The following is a 22,449-nucleotide window of genomic DNA, read 5'->3' on the forward strand; positions in this document are numbered from 1 at the left end:
CATTCCTTCAGCGACTTCTTTTGGCTTCTCTACCCAGCTCTGCTTCCATTGTAAGCCTTGCTTCCCGGGCCTGAGCTCTGGAGCTTGCCAGGCTCTGTGCTGCCAGGGCCTGAAGCAGCCCTTGCCTCCTGACTCCCAGCACCTGCCTTTTGTGCCCTTGCCACTGCCCTGCACTCTGTTCCCTGCCTGCTCAGACTTACCTGCCCCTTCTCTTGCTGCTCTTTCACCTCCTGCCTGAGCTGCTGCACCTGCTGGCAGGCTTGGCTTAGCTGTCCCCGAGTTTGGAGCAGTGTCTCTGATAAAGAATTCTTCTCCTTCTGCTTTTCCAGCAGGACCTGCACAGAAGGAAAGAGCAGAGGGCTTGACACTTCCCCTGCAAACTCTGTGTGGCAAGAGGCAAAGACTGATGGGCTCACGCGCTCTCAGAGCACTCGGCTGCTGCTCCCCTGGGCCACTGTCTGCCCTGGGGGGGACACAGCTTCCCAGGAAGTGACTTAGAACACAGCCCAGGAGACATCTCTGGGTTGCTGTTCAGAAATACTCCAGGCGAGTCTTTAAAAAGATTTGTCTCTTGTCAGCGTTCCCGCTGCGCCCTCCCTGTGCCCACAAAAGAAAAGTCCTACAAACTCAGTTTGGCTATGGACACCGACCAGTACACACCAAAAGAGGACCCTTAAGAGAACAGTGAAGATCCTCCGAGGTAAGTCTTAGGAAAACAGAGCACAAGAGCAGCACAAAAATCCCAACGGAAAGCTGATGTTTCTGCCGGGCTTCCTGTGAGAGGGCTCATTCCTGGGCCCAAAGATAGCCCTGTTCACCTTTCACCTCCCCAAATTCAATGTAGAAGACATGGAGGGCATGCTCCACACAGCCCCATAGCCTGCCATCTCCCACAGCTCCAGCCTTGCAAAAAATCACACCAATTCTCCTTGCACAATCATTACCTCTCGCTCGGCATTTTCAAATCTAGTTTGTTCCTCTTGTCTTTGAGCCTGCAGGGTGGCAACTTTCTGCCTCATCTCAAACAGCACCTTCTGGTGCTCCTGCTCTCTCTCTGCTTTCTCTTTTCCCCATTGCTGCAGCATCTCCTGTATGTCTGCATGGTACCTTTCCCGCTCAATTGCCTGAGGAGGTTTGGAAAAATCTTCAAGTTGAAGTCCCCAGGCAAGCTCCTCGCTGAAAAACGTGAAGCTTCATCCCTCCCACAAACCCCAACCTGAAAAGACAACAGCACTGGCTCTCTGCTCTCCAGAAACCGTGTCCTGTCAGGGAATTTAAAAGGAGGCTCAGCAGGTGCAAGGATCCCAGAACCATGGAATCATTTCTGTTGGGAAAGACCTGCACAAGCATTGAGTCCAACCATTCAGAAAAGGAGGTGTCACCTTCTGGCACCCTGATGCCCCAGTCACAAGGACTGAAGGACCGGGGCCTGTTCCATTTGCTTCCAGCCCAAAGCTAATCCCTCTGTCCACCGTGGGAGCACAGCAAGACAGGAACCGAGTTCCCACGCCTGCAGCCAGCAGCACTGTTGGCATCTGCTCCACGCTGGCATCTGCTCCGTGGCAGGTGGGACTCGGGGAAGATCCTGCCCTGGGCCGCCACGCTTTGGGTGGGCACTGCCCAAGCTGCTCTGGAACTCGCCTTACGCCCTCACGGAAGCCGTGGCTGCATTTACTGGCCCAGCACCATCCTGTGGGTCTTCACGCGCCTCCAAGTCCGAGCCGCCGCCTCTCCTGCCCGGCCCAGCAGCGGGAGGCCTCTGGCAGAGGACTGCTGCCCTTTCACACCCTCAGGCTCTGCTGGTGCTAAACCAGCCCCCAGGGCCAGCTTGGACAATTCAGAAGCGTATTGTCACCTACCAGGTCTTGCAGGAGCTTGTTTATTTCCACCTGCTGAGCAGTTCCCTGAAGCCTGAGGCTTTCGTGACACTGCTGCTCTACCTGCAAGAGCTGTTGTGCTGTGTCTTCCTGCTCCTGCTTCCTGAGAGCTCTCTCTGCTTCCAGCTCACGTTGGAGGCACTTCACTTCTCCTGCAAACACGACCAACAGCAAGATTCAGAGTCTTTACTGCCTTTACTGACTCAGGCCCTTTCAGTGTCAGCGTAGGAGGGCCCTGCCTCCAGCGCCACCGCTCCTCAGAAGCCCTGCAGACAGAGGAGGCTTTACAGCAGCTTCTCTAGGTGGGGCGGCACCACAAACAAAGCACACGAGGTTCTCACCTTGTAGCGCCTCCTTGGCCTGTGTGACTGTGAGCACTTGAGCCTCCAGATGGTTGCTGGTGATCTCCAGCTGGGATATCTGCTGCTGAGCAGCAAACAGGCTGGATTCCAGGCTCTCCTTCGCTGACCTACAGGTTGCAAATACGGAGAGACATGAGCTGCTCGCTCCTGACACTCCCGGGCAGTTATTCCAGGACAACGTGGCTCAAGATGCCCAGGCCTGAGAATGCAAAACGGGTCGCATGGAAACTTGTACAGAGAAGGCCCATTTGTGCCATTTCAGTAGCAAAGCAGGGCCCTCTGAGGGAGTGCCCAGGCCTTCCTTATGGCCTGGCACAGCACAGACAGCCCAGCCCAACGTGACCTCAACAGCCGAACCTTCAGCTGCTCTTCCTGACCTATGACCCTGGCTAGCTGTGCCCACACAGGCTGGGCCGAGGAGCAAAAGCCCAGCCTCTGCTCACAGCCCTTCTCTCATCAGCACTTCCAAGCTGCTCTGCAGGGGGACAGAACAGACTCTCGTCCTGGCTCACTCCTGACTTGTTAACTCTCTTCATCATGGACATAAAGGTACATAATTTTCCAGACACTCTGTATTTAAGAGACTTCAGAACTACTTTGCATGATACAGTAAAATCTCATGGTCATGGCAGCACTTGTAAAAATTCAGAACACCATGTTGTCTGAACAACAACTACCTGAATGCAGAGACTGCAGTTTAAGCTCCTGCACGGTCAAGGAATAGACTTGCCACCTTTCTTTTAGTGTTGCCAGCTAAGCAGGCAGTAGCCCAAGTCTTGTCCTTCTTTGGAGAGTGAGAGGGACCATCCAAAAGGACCTTGGCAGGTTTGACAGGTGGGTGCCCATCAACACAGCAAGAATCCCCAGGGGCTGTCAACAATTCCAAAGAGGTTTCCCTGCTGCTCTCTAAGCAGCTCTAGGTCCTGCCTCACACTTCTCAAGAGTGTGCTTGGAAGCAGAAGGCCCTCAGCATTTTCAGCAGGAGCCTCTGGCTTCCCCCTGAATGGCAGCATGCTACTGCCAACATCCCAAGGTCAGAGCCTGGAGTTCTGAAGATGAAGCTTCAGTTCTGAAGATCAGGATTGTGTCAAGCTACTTAGGAAGGAAAGAGGGATGTTCAATGCCCAGCACAAGGAACTAAACCCAAGAGAAACTTGAGGTTTCACTCAACAGCTGCATGGTTTAAGTACTACTCAATTCAGGGCCGGGTGGCTTGCTTTTGACTTCCCACACGAGTGTGCTTGGCGGCACAAACAGGAGCCCAAGGCTCACAACAGCTTTGCTGGCTTTAGATGTCAGAAAAATAACCTTCACATTGTGGCATATTTCTTTTTCTTGAGACTTCCATTTTCTGTCCATGCAAGGTAAAAGCATCCGGAAAGGGTCTCCTCCCTGCCTTTACCTGGTCTCTGCCAGCTGCTTGGAAAGGTCTTGTTGGTGACGCTCCATGGCTGCCAGTCGGCCCTCAAGGGCAGCCTTCTCCCGGCCCAGCAGCTCCTTCTCTCTGCACACCTGGGCCAGTGCGTGCCCTTGGCCAGAGGGCTCCTGGTGCAGCTGCTCCAGAGCCCTGCTCAATGACTCTTGCTCCTGGGAAACCTGGAAGCAGGACAAGGTACAGCTCGAGCCCTTCCTCAGGAGCCCTGTGCAGAGCCAGCCAGTGCCACCTCGCAGGCAGCCAGAGGACAGGGAGCTCCCGTGCTCTGGGCTCAAAGTTTCACAGCATCTGCCCTCTGCAGCTCCGATACCCTGGGCTGCCAAAAGCCTCTGGCACTGTTACCTTGGAAGTGCTGTGTCAGGCCCTGCTGGCTTGCCTGGCACCAGATTGCTCCTTCCCAACAAACATCCCTGCCCCAAATTCTGTGTTGTCACCCAAAAATACTGCATCTTCCACAACTGCCAATACACTTGACTCTAAGCACCAGCAGTGCAGCTGCTGTTCAGCCCTCGCTACAGAACTCTGCTCACTTCAGTCCATCACTGCTCACCCCCACGTGTTGCCTCCCCTTGCCTGGGCAAGGGAGAAGCAGATCCCCATGCCCGGCTTTTGGCCTGGAGCTGATCTGAACAGCAAGCTCCTGCACAGCCAGCCCAGGGACAGGGAGCAAACTCTCCTTCTCCCAAACTTCAGAGCATTCCACATGGGAGCAGAGCACAATGTGGGCAACGAAGCCCACGGGGAGAATGAGCCTTCAAGCACTGCTGAGGCCACGAAACTCCTCCAACTCTTCTTTCCTGACACCACGGGCTTGTGGCTGCTGGGCTGGCTGGCAGCAGAGAGCCAGCTGCTCCCACCTCCTGCTGGCTCTGCAGCGGGTGCAGCCACAGCAGCTCCAGCACGGTGCCCTCTGTCTGCTCTGGAGCAGAGGAGCTGCCAGCCCTGGGAGCAGCGCTCAGGGCTTGCCTGGCTTGGGGAAAACAGCTCAGCTCACAGCTGCTACTCTGCTTTCTGAGGGACATGTGCCTTGCCAAGGGTTGTGTTCCTCCCACCAAGGAAGATGATGTTCTCACCTGTCCAGAAGTCGACCTGCTGTGCTGGGAAGACGGGGGAGCATCCACTCTAATGGTATCCGAGAGGTAAACATTCCCAAAGATTCTCTGGACACTCCTCCCTTCAGGTTCCACCTGCAGGTTGGATGGGAGAAAGGGTCACAGAAACCTGTCAGCAAACATGGGGCAAAAGGACCTCTGGACATCAAGGCAAGGAGATCTCTGCTCACAGACCCTCAATTGCACCAGACAGCACTGGGGGCAAAGAGCTCTCGCTGGGGGCTGTGCAGGAGAGGCCAGTGTGTGTCCGGGGACACGGGGCCAGGGAGGGAGGCAGCGGAGTGAAGGTGCCTTTGTGAAAGCCATGGGCTGCCACAACAGAGAGAACAAACAAAGTGGTGTGCCCACAGCAGGGACAGGGAGAGGCAAGGAAACAAGCAGAGGACTCCAAAGCACTGCCTGGGCACACGAGTCATGATCCAGAGGAGCCTGAGGCTCTGCAGAGGCAGTGAAAGCCCACTTTACCTCAAAAGTTCTCCTGAGCTCACGCTTCTCTGGCTTGTCTGCTGCTGCTGCTGCAACCTGGTCCCGCACACATTCCACACCCCTCCTGGAGTGCTCAGACAGCCGCTTGCCCTCTGCTCCAACAGCCTGCTGGGTATTCAGAGAGGAGATGATTCCCTTATTTCAAACACCACAAGAGCTGTCCCTCAGAAATCTCCATCTCGGGAAGCATCCTCGAAGCTCCAGCAGTGCAGCTGCTCTTCAGCCCTCGCTACAGAACTCTGCTCACTTCAGTCCATCACTCTGCTCACCTGCTCCATTCCTTTCCACACCAAATCCAACCCACACATGTTGCCTGCCCTTGCCTGGGCACGGGAGAAGCAATTCCCCATGCCCAGCTTTTGGCCTGGAGCTGATTTGAACAGCAGCTCCAGAGCTGCCTCAGTCATTCCAGGCATGCCAGCAAACAATCTGGCAGCCAATGGTCTCTGGCTGGAGCCAGGCAGACACACAAGGCTGCCTGCTGCAGCCCAGGCTGCTTTGCCCAAGCAGGCCTAGACTGACAGGGATTTAGAATCCCACCTCTTCATGGGAAACTTCATTGGAATCTTTGAGAGACGTTGCAGTGGACTGAAGATCAGTGCCAGTGCCTACCTGGAGACAAAGCCTTTCCTTCAAGATGTCCAGGTCTTTCTTCAGAGCCCCTTTGGAAATTTCACTCTTGGTCAGTGCAACACTCAGGACTTGAGCGGTCTCTTGCCATTCCTTCAAAGCAGCAGCCCCATGCTCCAACTGTTCCTGCTTGGCTTCCCTCTCCACTTCCAGTTGTTGGGTGTTTTCCTTGACACTTCGCATCTCCGGTGTTTTCATTTCATTCTTCTTTTTCAGATCTCTCATCTGCTCCTCGTACAATTCCCGTTCACGCTGCCAAAACAGGGAGGTCACTCATTCCCTCTCTCAGTTTGCTTTTCATACCAGATCAGGACTCCTGCCACAGGCAGGCAAAGGCTGCCCCTCTCTCTCTGCCTCTCGGGATGCCTCAGACCTTTGCTGGGACCGCCCTTGACGCTGAGTCTTTCCCAGCTCACTCAGCCCATCCCAGCTCCCTTTCTGCCCTTCCCCGACCTCTTGCAGCTCCACTCGAGTGTTCCTTTGGGGAGCAGCTGCCAGAACTGCAGCCAGGATTCCAAGTCCACGCTAAGCAGGATTTAGGCGGTGCCCATGAGGATGTGCTCTCCAGCAGGGAGAAAGGGAAGAGCAAACACCCCCAACATTTCATTCCCTGCAGCTGGGGTGACAGGAGTGGTTTTTGAGCTCTCCTGTGTAGAGTTTCCATGGCACCATCCCCGAGAGCCCCACTGCCCTCTCTTGGAGCAGCAATGGCCACATCAGTCTGTCATTCTCTGCTGCCACTCAGGACGAGTTCTCCCCTTGCAGGCACACGTCCTTATCTGCATCAGCACTTTGCTTTTCTCTCTTTTCTCCCCACTGGCTGCTCTCTGATGGCCAAGGCCAAACACCTTTCTATTAACAGCAAACTTGGCCTTCTCACCTCTCGTTCCAGGTCCAGGTATTTGAAATCTGGACGTGGGTTTGGACACGAGGAATTGCCCAGACCATGCAATGTCCATAGAGACAGTGTGGACATTGAGAACTACAGGGCACAAAACTCCAGCATGGAGGAAAACCAGCAGCCTCAGCACTAACTGGCTTTGACATGACTACGACATCTTTTCCTCCTTATTCAGAAGAATGCAGTTTGAAAAGCTCAGCTGGAAAGAGGTGCTCCTTAGAACTATTAACACAAGGGCCAAACATAGCTAGGAAATGGCCCTTCATGGCATCTGCCGTTCTCACCAGCACATCCTTCCTTTCCTTCTCCAGGCTCTCCAGTTTCCTCTGCAGAGATGCCACCTCCTGACAAAGAGTCACACCCTCTTCCTTCAGGGCAATGGCCTCTTTCTCCAGGGCAGTTTCTCGAGAGGTCTTCTGGTGTTCTGCCCTCCACATCGCTGCAGCAGGAAGGAGAAGGAGAATGAGAACAGCAAAGCAAAGGCAAACTGATGTGCATCCTGCAGGGACAACAGCACTGTCTTCTTGGCCTGCCTGTGTTTGCCAGCCCCTAAGGCCGCAAGGGCTTCCAAAGCTGACAGAAATGAAGGAGAAAAAAGCAGGACTCCAAGGGGCAAGGTTCAGAGGAATAGGAAAGTGTCTTTACTCTTGGGCTTGTGCAGAGTGAGCAGTCCAAGAGAGACAAAGGAGCGGGGATGCCTGTGCAGCCCTGCTCCAGAGAGGCCAATAGCCTGGGGGCTCTGGCAGGGCCTGGAGTTGGGGGGAATCGAGCTGAGGCATCCAGCTACAGCTCCTCAGCACAGACACAGCACCTGAAAGGCACCACCTGTGCACGGGATCAGCCATAGCACAGCCAGATGGCACTGCCAGCCACGGCATCTTCCTCGAGAAAAAGCTTTCACTGGCACTGGATGGAGAAATCTCCTGCTGGTTGTTCTTCCCCTCTGCCATCTCTGGGCACTGCCCTTTTCCTCTGTGTGGCATCAGAGATCCCTGCTGGGACAGGATGGGGCAGCGGGTGGGAGAGGTGAAGCTGTACCTGCTTGAATTTCTTCCAACTGTTTCAGCAGCTCCTGATTGCTGGCTCTGAGATTGTCCCTCTCAGCCTGCCCCATGCCCAGCTCCAGCTCCAAGGCCTGTATCTTCTTCCTTGCATCATTCTGGAAGAGGCAAGAGGAACAGAATCACCTGTCAGTGCCACTGCTGGCAGGAGACAAAGGGCTACAAACACTAAAGCAGAAATAGCCCAGGTGGGAGAGGGCAGCTGGACCGTACTGGTAGATGTGATCGTGATCCTCCTTCCTCCCCATGCTAGTGAGACAACCCCCCTACAAGAACTTCCACCCATCCTGGCCTTGGCACTCTGCTTGTCCAGCAGCCCAGCAGCAGGACAGGATTTCTGGGTGCATATTACCAGATCTTTCTGGGAATGCTCCAGGTGCTGCTGCAGGTCTTGCAGAGCTGCTGACACTCTGTCCACTGTGAGCTCTGCGGGGACATCCCCATCCTGAGAAGCACTTAGGCCCAAGACATGACCCTTTTCTGAAAAGAGAAGACATTCTCTTTCAAGATTTAATCCAACAGTCTCCAACAAACAAGGCCTCTTTCTACCTAGGAGGAGGTGCCTTTGTCATTGTCCTAGAGCTCGCCTTGCAGCAGGATGTGTGTCACAGGCTGACGTTATTTTGATGACCACTAATGTCAGCACTGCCCCAAAGACAACTGCATGGGCCCTGTGGCTTGACAGGACTTGGGCCCTTCTCCCTTCTGACTCTAATCACTTCTCTACAAACAAACATGGACTTGTGTCTCTGCAGGGAGACAAGACTTCCCAAGGCCTGAGTCAGCCTGAACTGACAGGGTGAGTGTGTCATACCAGGATGACCAGGAACCACCCCCTCGCTCCACCTGCTCTCCCAGCCTCCCACACTTGCCTGAGCTCCAGGTGACCAAGTCTCTGCTATCCCTGATCACGTGGTGGAGAACCAGGAGCAGTTTGTCCAGCTGGGATTGAGTTTCCTGGTGAGCACCACTGGCCTGCTGACACTTTGTGGCCAAGGCCTCTGCTCTGTTCTCAGAGCTCTGGAGCTTCCTACGCAGCTCAGACACCTCAGCCTCCAGCACCTGCACAGAGTCCCTCAAGCTCCGTTCTCCTGCTCGGGACTCCTCCAGCTCCTGCAGCAGCTGCTTCTCTCGAGTTGCCTGGGTAGCCTCCATCTCCAGCACTGCCTTCTGCAGGGCCCGCATCTGGAAGATGGATGCACAGAGCCTCAGGGACAGGGCTGCTCCTGAGGCAGCAGAGCAGGCAGTAGAGCAAGTAACAAAGGAGAAATGACTTCAGGCAAAAAAACATGCCCAAAACAGAAGGCACAGAGCCAAGGATTCCAATGGAAACAAGTGTCCTGAAAATAGGGAAAGGGAGCCAATGGGCATCCTTGAGGCTGCAGCTCTGAACACCGGCTGAACTGGCTGCGCTGGAAGTGCCCTCCCCAGCCTGCCATAGCCACGTCTGTGTGCCCACATTGCTCGGTGCCCAGCACAGGCACCAACTCCATCTGGGACAACACTGCTAACAGAGGGATGGAGAAGCTCCAAAGGAGTCTGCTGCTGCTTCTCCTCCCACATTTCCTGCTGGGACCCGGGAGAGAACGGAGGAAAACATCGGCAGCAGACACCAGATCCAGCCTTGGCCTGTGGGTGCAGCAGCACCCCGGGGCAGAACACGGCAGCAGTGGATGCTGCTGGGAGGGGAAAGCAGTTGGGGCCTCCAAGCCAAAGGTGATGATGTGTGTCCCTGGAGAAGAGGACGCCAGGGCACAGATTACCTGGGCGTTGAGCTTCAGCACTTGTCCTGTGCGGTTTGCACAGAGCTGCTCGGCCTCGCGAAGAGCAGAACGAAATTGAGACACCTGATTGTTCAGTGCCTGGTTCTTTTCTTCCAGTGTTCTGAGGCACAGGTTCTTTTCCTCCAGAGACAGAAGCAGCCTAAAAGGGAAGCATGCAACTCATTACTACACGGTATCACATTTTAGGAACTCTTAGGACTCGCACCACCTCGGGGAAAACTGCTCTGTCTGATGAGGTTTGTCTAAACAACGTGGCTGTTTGTTTGTTCCCCCTGCAGTCACAGCCCAGCATGTGCCCACTCTGCTTTTATTCATGAAAGAATGAGGAGTTCCTGCCTACATGTCCTACCTTCTTCTTGAGATGGGAATGTGAATATAGACCTAACAAAGTCTTGCCATGAAGAGATTAGGGGAGAGGAAGAGTTTTCTTCTGACTACCCAGGCTCCAAGGGGGAAAGGTTTGGTCAACATGGAAGAGACATTTCCTTGCCCCATCTTGTATGTCCAGGTAGGAGGAGCAGCACCCTACAGCCAGAGGATCTCGGGGAAGTTCCCTAAGATCTACCAGCACCCATCCTACTTCCAGCTGGAGAAACAAAGGCCGATAGCAGAAGTGGCAACAGAGCCTTGGAGCACAATCTGATGGAAGATGCAGAAACCTGCAGGCAAGCAAGAGGGCCCTGCCCTTTCTTTGTCTTCTTCTCGAAAGAAGAATCCTGTGGCAATGAAGACTGGCAGGACTTGGTCAGCTGGAGGGGCCCCGCTAACCTTGGTCTTGTCTCTTGCATTCTTTGCACAGTCAGTATTGCCTGTGACTCTGGAGGCTGGCAGGGACCCTGCTTGAGCCCCCCCAGGCACCTGGGGGCATTTTCTGAGGAACGATGCAACAGAGACATTCTTGGTTCTTGGGTGCCTTTGAGGGGAATCTGGCCTAGGTCAGCAATCAGGGCCTTGAGATGGTTCTGCCAAGCAAAGGCATCAGCATGCCAGGCTGGTCCAGATCCCAAAGGCTTCAAGTTACAGGACCCAAGGCGGAGCTGCTGGATGTGTCCAGCTCCTTACACTGCAGCTTGGGCAGTGTTAGCACACCCACCTCACAACAGAACACACCCCTAGAGGGAAAGAGCTACTCCAAAAGCCTTTGTCTTCAGAAAAACTCTAACTGAAGGCTTGAAAGAAAAGAAAATGAAACACAACATCCAGACAACCAGACGCGTCTGCACGGAGAGTTCAGAACTCTGCCACGTAGGAAATGCTGCCAGAGCCCCTGGCAGGTGCAAAGATGGCAAAGAGGGAATCCATTCCCACAAGGCAGAGTCCCACAGGCTTTCATTTACCTGGCTTTTTCCTTCTCTAGGGTGTTCAAGGAAGCCCAAAGTCCCGAATTTTGGCGTGCCACTTCTTCCCATTGACTCCTTTCCATCTCCAAGTTCTTCAGGTGCACTTGCAGCTCCTTGTTCTGATGTTCTGCCTCCTCCAGCATCTTCTGGAGCTGCTCAACCTGCAACAGCTTCTGCCTTGACTGCTTCTGGGCCTCCCTCACATCTTGCCGGGCTCTCTGAACAATCGTTGCCTGGGACTCTCTGGAGGCTGCCAGCTGAGATGTCAACTCTCCCACCTCCAGTCAAACAGAACAAAGCAGTCAGAGGCTACAGCCACAGCCTGTCACTGTCAGCCACAGCAGAGGCTGTGAGAAAAGGCAAAGGCCAACTTTCCATTTCTCCCTGTCCTCAGAGCACCAGATTCACAATGCATACGGACAACTTGTTTCAATCTCTACGTGGCCCACCAAGGGCACCTGAAAAAGCACCTCCCACACCAAGGCCAGCAAGAAGAGGCCAGCAGGAATCCGTGCTGATGGTTGCTGGCCAACAGCCCAGAGGACTAGCCCAGCTGTCCAGGGCAGCAGCTGAGATTCAGCAGAGCACCGAGGGTCCTTCAGAGCAGCTGCCAAGGAGCCCAGAGCACGAGGCAGCCCCAGGGACCACCCCAGCAGCTGCTGCTCTGCCATGGAAAAGCAAGAAGGGCACAGACCCCCTGCTGGATGCTGCGGTGCCACTGCTCTTTCACTCACCTGCTTTTGTAGAGCCTCCCTCTGCTCAAGGAGGAGATTCATTTCCTCTTTGATGCCTCGTAGTTCTTCCTCGTGCCTCTTCTGCGCTGCCTGGATCTCCCCCCGAGCTTCCTGCAGCTCAGCTTGCAGCTTTGCCTGGATGGTCTGGCAACAAAATGCAGAGCAACTTCCTGCGACCTGCCCTCAGGCTCAGCTTTTCCCACTTGCTCTCTCAAAATCCCATTCCTTCAGCGACTTCTTTTGGCTTCTCTACCCAGCTCTGCTTCTATTGTAAGCCTTGCTTCCCGGGCCTGAGCTCTGGAGTTTGCCAGGCTCTGTGCTGCCAGGGCCTGAAGCAGCCCTTGCCTCCTGACTCCCAGCACCTGCCTTTTGTGCCCTTGCCACTGCCCTGCACTCTGTTCCCTGCCTGCTCAGACTTACCTGCCCCTTCTCTTGCTGCTCTTTCACCTCCTGCCTGAGCTGCTGCACCTGCTGGCAGGCTTGGCTTAGCTGTCCCCGAGTTTGGAGCAGTGTCTCTGATAAAGAATTCTTCTCCTTCTGCTTTTCCAGCAGGACCTGCACAGAAGGAAAGAGCAGAGGGCTTGACACTTCCCCTGCAAACTCTGTGTGGCAAGAGGCAAAGACTGATGGGCTCACGCGCTCTCAGAGCACTCGGCTGCTGCTCCCCTGGGCCACTGTCTGCCCTGGGGGGGACACAGCTTCCCAGAGAGTGACTTAGAACACAGCCCAGGAGACATCTCTGGGTTGCTGTTCAGAAATACTCCAGGCGAGTCTTTAAAAAGATTTGTCTCTTGTCAGCGTTCCTGCTGCGCCCTCCCTGTGCCCACAAAAGAAAAGTCCTACAAACTCAGTTTGGCTATGGACACCGACCAGTACACACCAAAAGAGGACCCTTAAGAGAACAGTGAAGATCCTCCGAGGTAAGTCTTAGGAAAACAGAGCACAAGAGCAGCACAAAAATCCCAACGGAAAGCTGATGTTTCTGCCGGGCTTCCTGTGAGAGGGCTCATTCCTGGGCCCAAAGATAGCCCTGTTCACCTTTCACCTCCCCAAATTCAATGTAGAAGACATGGAGGGCATGCTCCACACAGCCCCATAGCCTGCCATCTCCCACAGCTCCAGCCTTGCAAAAAATCACACCAGTTCTCCTTGCACACTCCCTTACCAACAAAATGTCTATCAGGATCTATTCCAGTGCTGGACATTTTCAGGATGGTTGAGGAAAGCAATTTTGCTTGCTGAAGCAAGTGAAAATTCACAGGGTTTCTCCTTCTCGGACAAAACCCACATCAAAGTGTCCCCTCCTCCAGTGTGCAAAGCAGCTCTCTGCAACGAGGGCATGCCTGGCAGGGAAACGGCTCTTGTGGTGAGCAGTCCTTTAGTGACTGATGGCAGTCTGGCTGATGTGGCCAAAGCAGACTCTCTTTGTGCAGCAGTTCACACCGACAATACCATTTACTTGTCTTACACAAAGAAGGTGTCTCATGGCCCTTGCTGGTATTCAAGCCTGAAGACTACACTGTGGTTTTGAGCTTTTCTCTTCAAAAGCAAAACCTCTGCTGGGTATTTGCCAAACCTACCACATACTCCAGAACTGAGACTGTCTGACAGAGACCATCAGAAACAAACCCTTCTCTCACAGCTCTCCTGTAACACCCAATCCAAACCTCCCCCGGCACACTTGGGGCCGTTTCCTCTTGTCCTGTCCCTTGTTCCCTGGGAGCAAAGACCAACCCTCACCTGGCTGCACCTTCCTGTCACAGGGAGTTGGAGAGAGTGAGAAGGTGTCCCCTGAGCCTCCTTTTCTCCAGGCTCAGCCCCCCCAGCTCCCTCAGCCACTCCTTGTCACACCTGTGCTCCAGACCCTTCCCCAGCTCCGTTCCCTCTTTTAGAGGCTCTGGGGCTGCCCAAAGGAACAAATTTTGCAGAAGCATGTAACCCTTTGCTGATGAACATGCATATGCCTGGCTAATAAATGCGTGTGCCATCTTGAGCCAGGTGTGCACAGCAGTGTCCCTCTCTTCTACTGCCAGAAACAGCATCTGGCCTGATCTGGCTGGCACAACTCCCACTCCCACAGGTGCTGCCTAGGAATAAGGTGTCCAGAGCCACGGTAACATCATGCCCCTCTTGCTCCAGCAGCTCCCTCTGAAGCTGCAATTCCTCCAGTGCCTGCCTGTTGACTTCCAGCTCCCTCTGCAGTGATGGGTCTTCTCCCTCAAGTGCAGCCAAGTCCTCCACTGTACAAGAAGGGGCAAGACAAGTTTTCAACGGAAAACCAGCCTCATTTCCAAAACCAACCTCCATCCTGTGCTGCTGCTCCGCCTTTTCCGCCTGGGCTGACGCTTCCTTCAGCTGCTTGCTGTTCTTCTGGCGCAGACTCAAGGCTCCTGGCTCCGGGATTCCAGTGCATTGCTGCAGCTTTTCCTTGGACTTCTCAAGGTTTTCACAGTCACTGCAGAGACAAGGCTCAGTCAGAAGAAGGAAGAGGCCTGAAGAGCCATCGATCCCATTTTCAGCCCTCCACAATGGAGCTGGGGGCAGTGGGCTAAGGAAGACCTTGCTCTTTCCCTCCCAAGGAAATCCTCCAGAGGCAAAGGGAAAGGAAGGCAGGATTTTGCCTTCCTTCAGTGAGAAGCAGTGGCTGGACAGGGGCTCTCAAAGAACAGAATTCAGGGAAGCAGCACGGTGAGAGGAAGGAGTCTTCTATTCCAACATCGCTGTGCATCTCCCAGGCAGCCTTGGGAGTCACAGTAGAGCATGAAAAGCCCTGACAGGACGATGCTCAAGAGCCACACTGAGGCCTACACATGGTAGGGCAGGTGAGTTCTTTGCCCAGAACACCTCTGAACTCCCAGACCTGGACGCAGATTGCCTCTGGAACGCAGGAGGAGGAGGAAGAAACACTCACCTTCTGATTTCTTCCATCACAGAGTCTATGTGCTCCCGGTGGCTACTGAGCCTCTTGCATCGCTCCGCCATTTTCTCAAAACATCGCTGCAAGCGCCCACAATTCTCTGTGGCTTCCCAAACCAATTCCAAGGGATGCTGTGCAGCAGTGGATGTCGGAGTTGAGAGGCTGTTCCTGGAGGCTGCATGCTGGGAACGGTCAGCGCCGGTGATGGAACTGGCCATGCTGTCACTGCCGTCTAACAGCACCTGAAAGCCCACATCCAGCTGTTAGTCAGGTACTCTGTTCCTATTCCAAAGTACCACTGAGATGCCTCTTCTGATTCCACAAGAACCAGTGTCCATTTGTGGAGGACCAGTTTCAAATCCGAGCCAGCTCAGAACAGTTTACTCACCTCAGGGGCTCTGGAGAAACGTCCCTGGTGAGAAAGGCCTCGAGCTCCCTGGAAGAGCACAGGGAAGAGCACACTCAGACTGCATGGCTGCCCCTGAGGCAGTCGCCTCTAAATGCTTCCCAGCCTGGAATTCCAGCTCAGCTCCTTCCTCCCCTCCTTGGGAATATTTTCAGCCCAGTAGGTTGACAGCAGCACAAACAAACATGCTGGAAGGTGTCTCATCACTTCTTAGAACACCACAAGGGGAATTGCCCAGAGCCCCATCCAACCTGGTCTTGAACACTGCCAGGGATCCAGGGGCAGCCACAGCTTCTGTGGGCAACCTGTGCCAGGGCCTCAGCAGCCTCACAGGGAAGAATTCCCTCCCAATATCCCATTAGACCCTGTCCTTTCCCTGCAGGCCCCTGGCTTAAGTCTCTCTCCAGCTCTCTTCCAGCCCCTTCATGCATTGGAAGGTCACCCTGGAACCTTCTCCAGGCTGGACAACCCCAACTCTTGCATCCTTTTCCCTTGGCACAGGTGCTCCAGCCCTTGGAGCATCTTCCTATCATCCTCGTGGCCTCCTCTGCACCACTGGGGATCATCTTGGAGATGTCTGGGAGAAACCCATTCTTGTCTCTGGGAAGCGCTCAGGCTGCGCTGTGAATTGGGCTGAGGGGAAGGCAGTGAAAGCTGCTCCCTTGTTTGTGCCCACACCCTCCAGTGGGACAAGGACGGAGGAGGAGATGTGGGTGTGCTCTGGGATGGCCAGGAGCCCCCCCATTCCCTCCCAGGCCTGTCCCCATGGCCAGCACCAAAGCTGCTGCTAGCTCTGGAACAGCCAACTGTTAATCCCTTGCTATTCCCAAAGGGAACTGTTCCCAGTGGCACAGCCCAGGCCCACCCAGGCCCCTGCTGGGCTTGGCACAAAGAGGGCAGCAGCTCTCTCACTCACCCGCCGGGTCTCCATCTGCCCCTTGGCACGAGCAGTGACCAAATGTCAGTGTCCAAAGGCCGTTGGCCTTTGCAGGGTCTAAACCCCAATCTCCAAAGGCCGTTGGCCTTTGCAGGGTCTAAACCCCAATCTCCAAAGGCTTTTGGCCTTTGCAGGGTCTAAACCCCAATCTCCAAAGGTTGTTTGACTTCGCAGGGTCTAAACCCCAATCTCCAAAGGCCGTTGGCCTTTGCAGGGTCAAACCCCAATATCCAAGGGTCGTTGGCCTTTGCAGGGTCAAGAGCACAAGATCAAAGTGCTGTTGGCAGTTGCAAGGTCAAAGCCCCAATGTTCAGGAGCTGTTGACAGTTGCCAGGCTCCAAACCCCAACATTCCATGGGCTGTTGATGGTTGCCAGGCTCCAAACCCCAACATTCCATGAGCTGTTGATGGTTGCCAGGCTGCAAACCCCAACATTCCAGGGGCTGTTGGAGAGGCCCTCCCCTGGCTCTCCACCCATCCCAGCTCACTGCTGCCCGGCACCTGCACCAGCACCCCCACATCCCCACAGCCCAGCTGGGCAGCTGGGCAGGGACCTGGCTCATAACATGAGTTCAAAGTTGCTGGCCCAGACAGCATCAGTTTTAAGGCTCAGCATTCCTGAGACCCGCATGCTCTTTAGGGATGCGCTTAGTTCCTGAGTCACAGGAATTTGTCTGTCTCCCCTGACAAAGGGGAGGTGTAAGAAAAAGCCTCAAAAGGTTCTTGGTGCTTACAAATATTCATGGAAAGTAAAGCTCTGCATCTAGAACAGCCACATGAGGAGGAAAAATGGTGTTTCAGGGTCTTTTCAAATTCCTACAGAGAAATGCCAGGAGTTGCAGTGTTTAAGGCTCATAAAAGAGATTCAGAATCCCGAGACAGACACGAGTGCATTTTTTTCTCTGCTCTCTGTTTGGCAACATATCACTAGGTCTTCTAGGCAGAAGAAAAGTCTTGCTGCTTATTTCAAAGATTCCTCGTGTCTTGGGGTGACCTTATGATGTGTAGCCCATATCGCTGCCTATGCCCAGAAATTAATTTCTATGCCTCTAAACTGAGCACAACTTTTTCAAAGCAGTTTGCAGCTTGTTCAAGGTCACACACAGATAGCGGGGTTTTTTTCCAGCTGCGGCAGGGGAGGGAGGAGGCACCTGGCTTGCGGCTTCCCGGTCAGCTTTTGGCCAGTTGTTCAGCTTCTTTTTCTCCGGAGAGAGAGGTGAATTTTTTTTCCTTCCCTGGAATTTCGGACTTTCTCCCTTTTCCACTGGACTGCTACAATATTAGAACACATCAGGAGGACTTTCCACCGAGCGCAGAGGGCCTGGCCTTGGGCCAAGCCCCAGCTCTGAGGAGACCAACAGGAGGACTCTAACACTTTCCCAGGTTTTTTCTCCACAGCGAGAGATTTTATTGTTTAGCATTATTTTCCTTTTCCCGTGTGTTTGTTCAATAAATAGTTTTATCTCCTTCACTTTCCTTCAAGGAAAATTTATTTTTTCCCAAACCTGGTGGGGGAGGGGTGGTTGTGCCTTCTCTCAGAGGATATATTTCTAAATTTGGCCAAACCGGAACACCTCGCTAGGAACAGACCTTCCAGAACCAAATGCTTGGAAAAGCTTTGGTAGATATTTTACTCCTTCATCTTTGAGAACATTCATCTGTGTCCTAGGGAGAATTTTTGTGCCCCAGTTGACAGGAATTGGTTTCTGGCAGGGTACAAATCGTCTGGGGAAGAGAAGAGCGGCACCTGCCTTCTCCAGGGCCTCTCCAGACTCTCTCCAGAGACTGACGGCCCAGGGATGTCACTGCCAAGTTCAGCTTCAGAGACCGATGCAGCTTCGAGTCTCTGCTTCCAGAACAGCAGCTTTGGGCTCCTTGAGCACAGCTGCAAAGGAGCAGGACAGCTCCCGGTGAAGGTCTGAGCTCCTGGCTGGTCCTTGCACAGCTCTCAGTGTAGTTCTGCCAGTGCTGTTGGTCTCAGGCCACCTGTGACTGCAGCAAGGACACCTGAAAGAGGCAGAAAGCCCAGCTCAGACAAGCCCACGTGGGCAGGAGCATCCGCAGCCCCACGGTACCGGCTGTGGGGGCAGACACAGCCTCCAACTCCAGCCCTCACCAACACTCTGCCCTTGGGGAAGGGGAAAGGAACAGGCTCCCACACTGCCCCTGAAAGGAGCTCAGATGATCAACAAGTCCAGTTCATGGCTGGCAAACCCTTCCCTCATACAACCCTCAGCCACCACAGGTCGGGGAGAGAGAGTTCCGACAGGATTTAGGAACCCAGCTCTGATTCCCAAAGCACGCATTCGGGCCACTGACCCCTTTCTCCACGGGCTGTGCCTCAGCACGAGGGCCTCAGCTCCCCTGAGCTCCTGGAGGACTCTCCTACTTGAGCTGCTGGACAGCCAGCCCCGGCAGGAGGGGAATTTGGTGCTTGTGTTATAGCAGGTTGGCTTTCCCGGGCTGGTTACCTATATATCGATAATTAGTTGATGAATTGTTAAATAAAGTGCCTAATTAATGTACTATGAATTTAAATAGTTATAAGCTAATGAGTTAAGTGCGCGTGTGTACAGGAAGCAATGCATGGGTATAACCATTAGAGGCAGGTACAACAGGAACCTGATGGACTTTATAGAAGGATCCTTTTAGAACCATTACCCCATGAGACGATATCAGTACCCAAGACCCTGACTGGAAAAGGAGCTGACCAATGGAATGGATCCAATTAGAAATGATTGGTCAAGGATGCACCATGTTAAAAGGCAATCAGAACACCGGAAAGTGGCCAATCAGTGAGATTGAAAGCGCACCAGTCCTGGAGGTGACAGAGACAATAAAAACTGACCAAGTGCTCTGTACCAGGTTCTCTGGTGGAAACTTGTGGTCCAAGGGAGTACTCGATGTGTCACATTGTTCATTTTTCTGGCTTGTAGTGTAGGGTCTGAGCTTATCTTGGATCCTCGTTCTAAGTTGCTAATTAATAAACAAGTTAGCCTGCCAAAAGGTTTCCCACCTCGTTTATAACACCTGGGGTTTTTTGATGCCTTCTTGAGGCATTTTAGCACCCGAAGCCCCTTTCACACCGCCCCATTTTTTAATTATATGTTAAGTATAGCTTTAACTTCTTTATTCATATTTATTATGCTTCCACTTAATCTCACTTAATCCCGAGGGATTCTTAAAGGGGTTTTGGGGGTTTTCTTGGTTTTGCCACGTTTTTGTGCACAGTCCGCCTTTTCAACCCTCCATTCTTTAAATGTAACAAATATAGCCTTAAATTTTTCTATACTTATACAAATTTATTCCATTTTTGTCAGTTTTGTTAAGTTTTGAAAAGGTTTTGAGGCTTTGTTGGGTCATTTCCGGTACCCACCCAGCCAATGACTGAGGGGAGTTGGGCTGAGGCGGGAACAGCTCTCGCCCCGCCCCCTGTCCCGCCCAGCCAATGACTGAGGGGAGTTGGGCTGAGGCGGGAACAGCTCTCACCCCGCCCCCTGTCCCGCCCAGCCAATGACTGAGGGGAGTTGGGCTGAGGCGGGAACAGCTCTCGCCCCGCCCCCTGTCCCGCCCAGCCAATGACTGAGGGGAGTTGGGCTGAGGCGGGAACAGCTCTCGCCCCGCCCCCTGTCCCGCCCAGCCAATGACTGAGGGGAGTTGGGCTGAGGCGGGAACAGCTCTCGCCCCGCCCCCTGTCCCGCCCAGCCAATGACTGAGGGCGCTTTTCCCCGCCCGCCGGTTGGGCGGGAGCCGCTCCCCACTTGTCAGTCAATGAGGGGGGTCCGGCTGAGGCTGGAACTTCCCCCTCTCCCCCTCCCCGGCCGATCACTCCCGCCCCTCCCTGCCTCGCTGCCACTGGCCCCTTGTGACTCTGAATTTTCCCCACCTGCCCCAGTCTGGACTGGTTTATACTGCTTTATACTCCCCCCTCCCCAGGCAGAGGAGCTCCTGTGCCCCCCACCCCGCAGTGGGTAAAATTCACCTCATTAGAAGTTCGTGTCCACAAAGGAGACCGAGGAGTCCTGTAAAATTGCCTTGATTTGGAGAAAGGGAGAAAGTCCGTCAGGTGTGTGTCCAACGGGGTCTCTCCCAATTAGTTGGAGCAAGTAGCCTTCTTTTCTCCTCATTTCCTGGCCGCATTTTCTCCTCCTTCCCTTTCCCTGTTGGCTGCGGTACTTGGAAGGTACTTGGGACTTCCCGATCCACCTATCCGTGTCCCCCCTTAGTATGTGCCCCCTGTAAAACACACGATCCATGAGCATTACAATTAGCTAAATCAAATGATCTATTTTAGTAAGCTTTACTAATTGGCACGGACTGCTGCTCAGCCAAAGTCATGCTGAAGTCCTGAACTTTGGGAAGAAGAACAAAGACTTTATAGGATTATGAATATTAATATCTTTGCCTAGGGTGGATTAAAAGCTAATTAGAGCCCCCCAAACTCCCATCTCACCTCCCACAGACTCCCAGAATGTCTCCGGAGCCACCCCAAACCCCCCTGTTAGCCCCTAGAAACGCCCAAGGGACCCCCCCTGTTGGAAAACCAACCAGTTTAAAACCACTTTTTTTATATAACTTTAGCCAGGTTTCTTCACCTTTGCCCCGGAGAAGGGAACTGAAGCTTCTTTCCAGGGCATTGTTTCTCTAGGTGAGGCCTGAGATGGGCTTAGCATTTCAACAGACTGGGAGTAGCCCCAAAGAGATGAAGGCCATCGACGGAACATCAACAGAACATCAGCGGCCATCTATGAACATCTACCCCAGACTCTGCCTCTGGCAGAGTTGGAGACATCTCCTCCAGAAAAGACTGATAAGAAAATCAAGGAATGAAGATCTAATTAACATCAGAAGAGAAGAAATCTGGATTCCATAGGAGAGCAATTGCTAAGAACTACACTCACTTGGGACCAATGAACACTGACCCAATTTGTTTCTATGACTTTTGACTGTATAAAAGATCTGGAAAATCTAGTAGAAGCCATGTGTCATGGAATGATTCTCTCTGCACACCTGGGCTATGTGTGGATGAGATGATTTCTGGGGTACATCCTGGCCAGAACAATATCCTGGCCAGAATAAAGTAATGCCTTGACTCTCTAACATTAAAAATGTTGTGTGAGGGCTTTGTTTTTCCCACAGTTTTGGTGACACCCCCAGGCCACACATCCAAGGACGTGTTCTCCTTCCACCCGGGGGGGGGGGGGGGAGGCTCTGTGGGAGTCTTGGTGTTCTGGGGTCCCATCTAGCGTTCGGGGGGGTTCCCCTGATTTTGGGGTTTCCTCTGATTTCATGCTCCCCCAGTTACATTCTCCTCCCATGTGGGGGAGCTCGGGGGTCCCAGCTTCTTTGGCAGGGGCGTCACCCTGATATTGGGGTCTTACAGCATGATTTTGGGGTGTCCCCCAATTTTAAAGCCCCCTGATTTTGGGGTCCCCCACAGGACATGTTCTCCTTGCATCTGAGGGGGTGGGCAGGTCTTGGGGATCTCCCATCTTGGGAGGTCTGGGGGATCTGGGGGTCCCATCTACTCTTGTGGGGTGTTACAAACAACTTATTGAGAGTTGGCTTTTGCCATATGTTTATGGGTTATGAATTACATTATGAGTTATAATATTAAATATTATGATATTTTCCTTGGGAAATATTAAGACAATGGTATATGTTAAAATGTTTAATGTTGTTAAAATAGTCTGGTTGTAAAGTTGTTTTTTTATAAGGGCTGCATGAGTTTGTGTGCTGTAATGTCAGTTCTGTAAGTGGGACACGCTGTTGCGAGCCAAACTTCGAAGACACAGCCATAAATGTGTGATAAATACATACTATAATATTGGCTTTCCGCAAATGTTAAAATGGATGCTATATGTATAATGTTAAAGTATTTAAATAACAATGTTAAAGTATTTAATGTTAAAGTATCGTTGTTATAAAGATACAGTTTTGCAACAATAACTAATGCCTTTATTTCTGCCATTAACTAAACTTAGACATAACAGTGAAATAGCTGATACAGTTATGCTTGCGATAATTGAACTGTCTGCTTGGTTGGATAACATCCAATGAACGGATGATGAAGACCCCTGCTACTGACATGCCAGCTATCGGCAACTGCCGTCTGCAGAAACCATCGACCAAAGCCCACCCTGGAGGTGATAATAAAAACTGACTGAAACCACAGCCAGGAAATGTGCGTGCTCTAAAAAGGCAGATCCAAGGAGGAGCCATGCTAAACAGTTCCTGGAACATGTAAACTAGTTTGGGGGGGAAGTTTGAATAGGCATGATTGATTATGAATATGCATTAGGCTGATGCAATAGGACAGGTGTGTAAAGGGTGTCTCCGCAATAGCAGGTGCGCTCTTGGCTGAGTGCCAAAGCACCCAGCGCCGTGACTTTTGCTTTATTGTCTTTGTCCCCTATTGTCCTTTATTAAACTTTTAAATCCTAACAGCAGAGTGAACCTCGTTTTTC

General features: G+C 53.0%; 1 protein-coding gene across 1 annotated transcript in view; it reads right to left on the reverse strand.

Moving 5' to 3' along the window:
* The window catches only part of LOC138101659 (centrosome-associated protein CEP250-like), a 69,763-nt gene extending 53,787 nt beyond the window's left edge, over nt 1-15,976 (reverse strand). Inside the window, exons 1-9 of the mRNA XM_068999433.1 lie at nt 15,962-15,976; nt 15,028-15,075; nt 14,634-14,881; nt 14,024-14,177; nt 3,642-3,835; nt 2,219-2,346; nt 1,860-2,029; nt 945-1,124; nt 201-335 (exon numbers count right to left, since the gene is read on the reverse strand). Coding sequence (XP_068855534.1) covers nt 201-335; nt 945-1,124; nt 1,860-2,029; nt 2,219-2,346; nt 3,642-3,835; nt 14,024-14,177; nt 14,634-14,881; nt 15,028-15,075; nt 15,962-15,976 — 1,272 coding nt within the window. The remainder of the gene's footprint in view (nt 1-200; nt 336-944; nt 1,125-1,859; nt 2,030-2,218; nt 2,347-3,641; nt 3,836-14,023; nt 14,178-14,633; nt 14,882-15,027; nt 15,076-15,961) is intronic.
* Nucleotides 15,977-22,449: the final 6,473 nt, after the last annotated feature.

This window comes from Aphelocoma coerulescens, unplaced genomic scaffold (assembly GCF_041296385.1).
Source record: "Aphelocoma coerulescens isolate FSJ_1873_10779 unplaced genomic scaffold, UR_Acoe_1.0 HiC_scaffold_39, whole genome shotgun sequence".
NCBI lineage: Eukaryota > Metazoa > Chordata > Aves > Passeriformes > Corvidae > Aphelocoma > Aphelocoma coerulescens.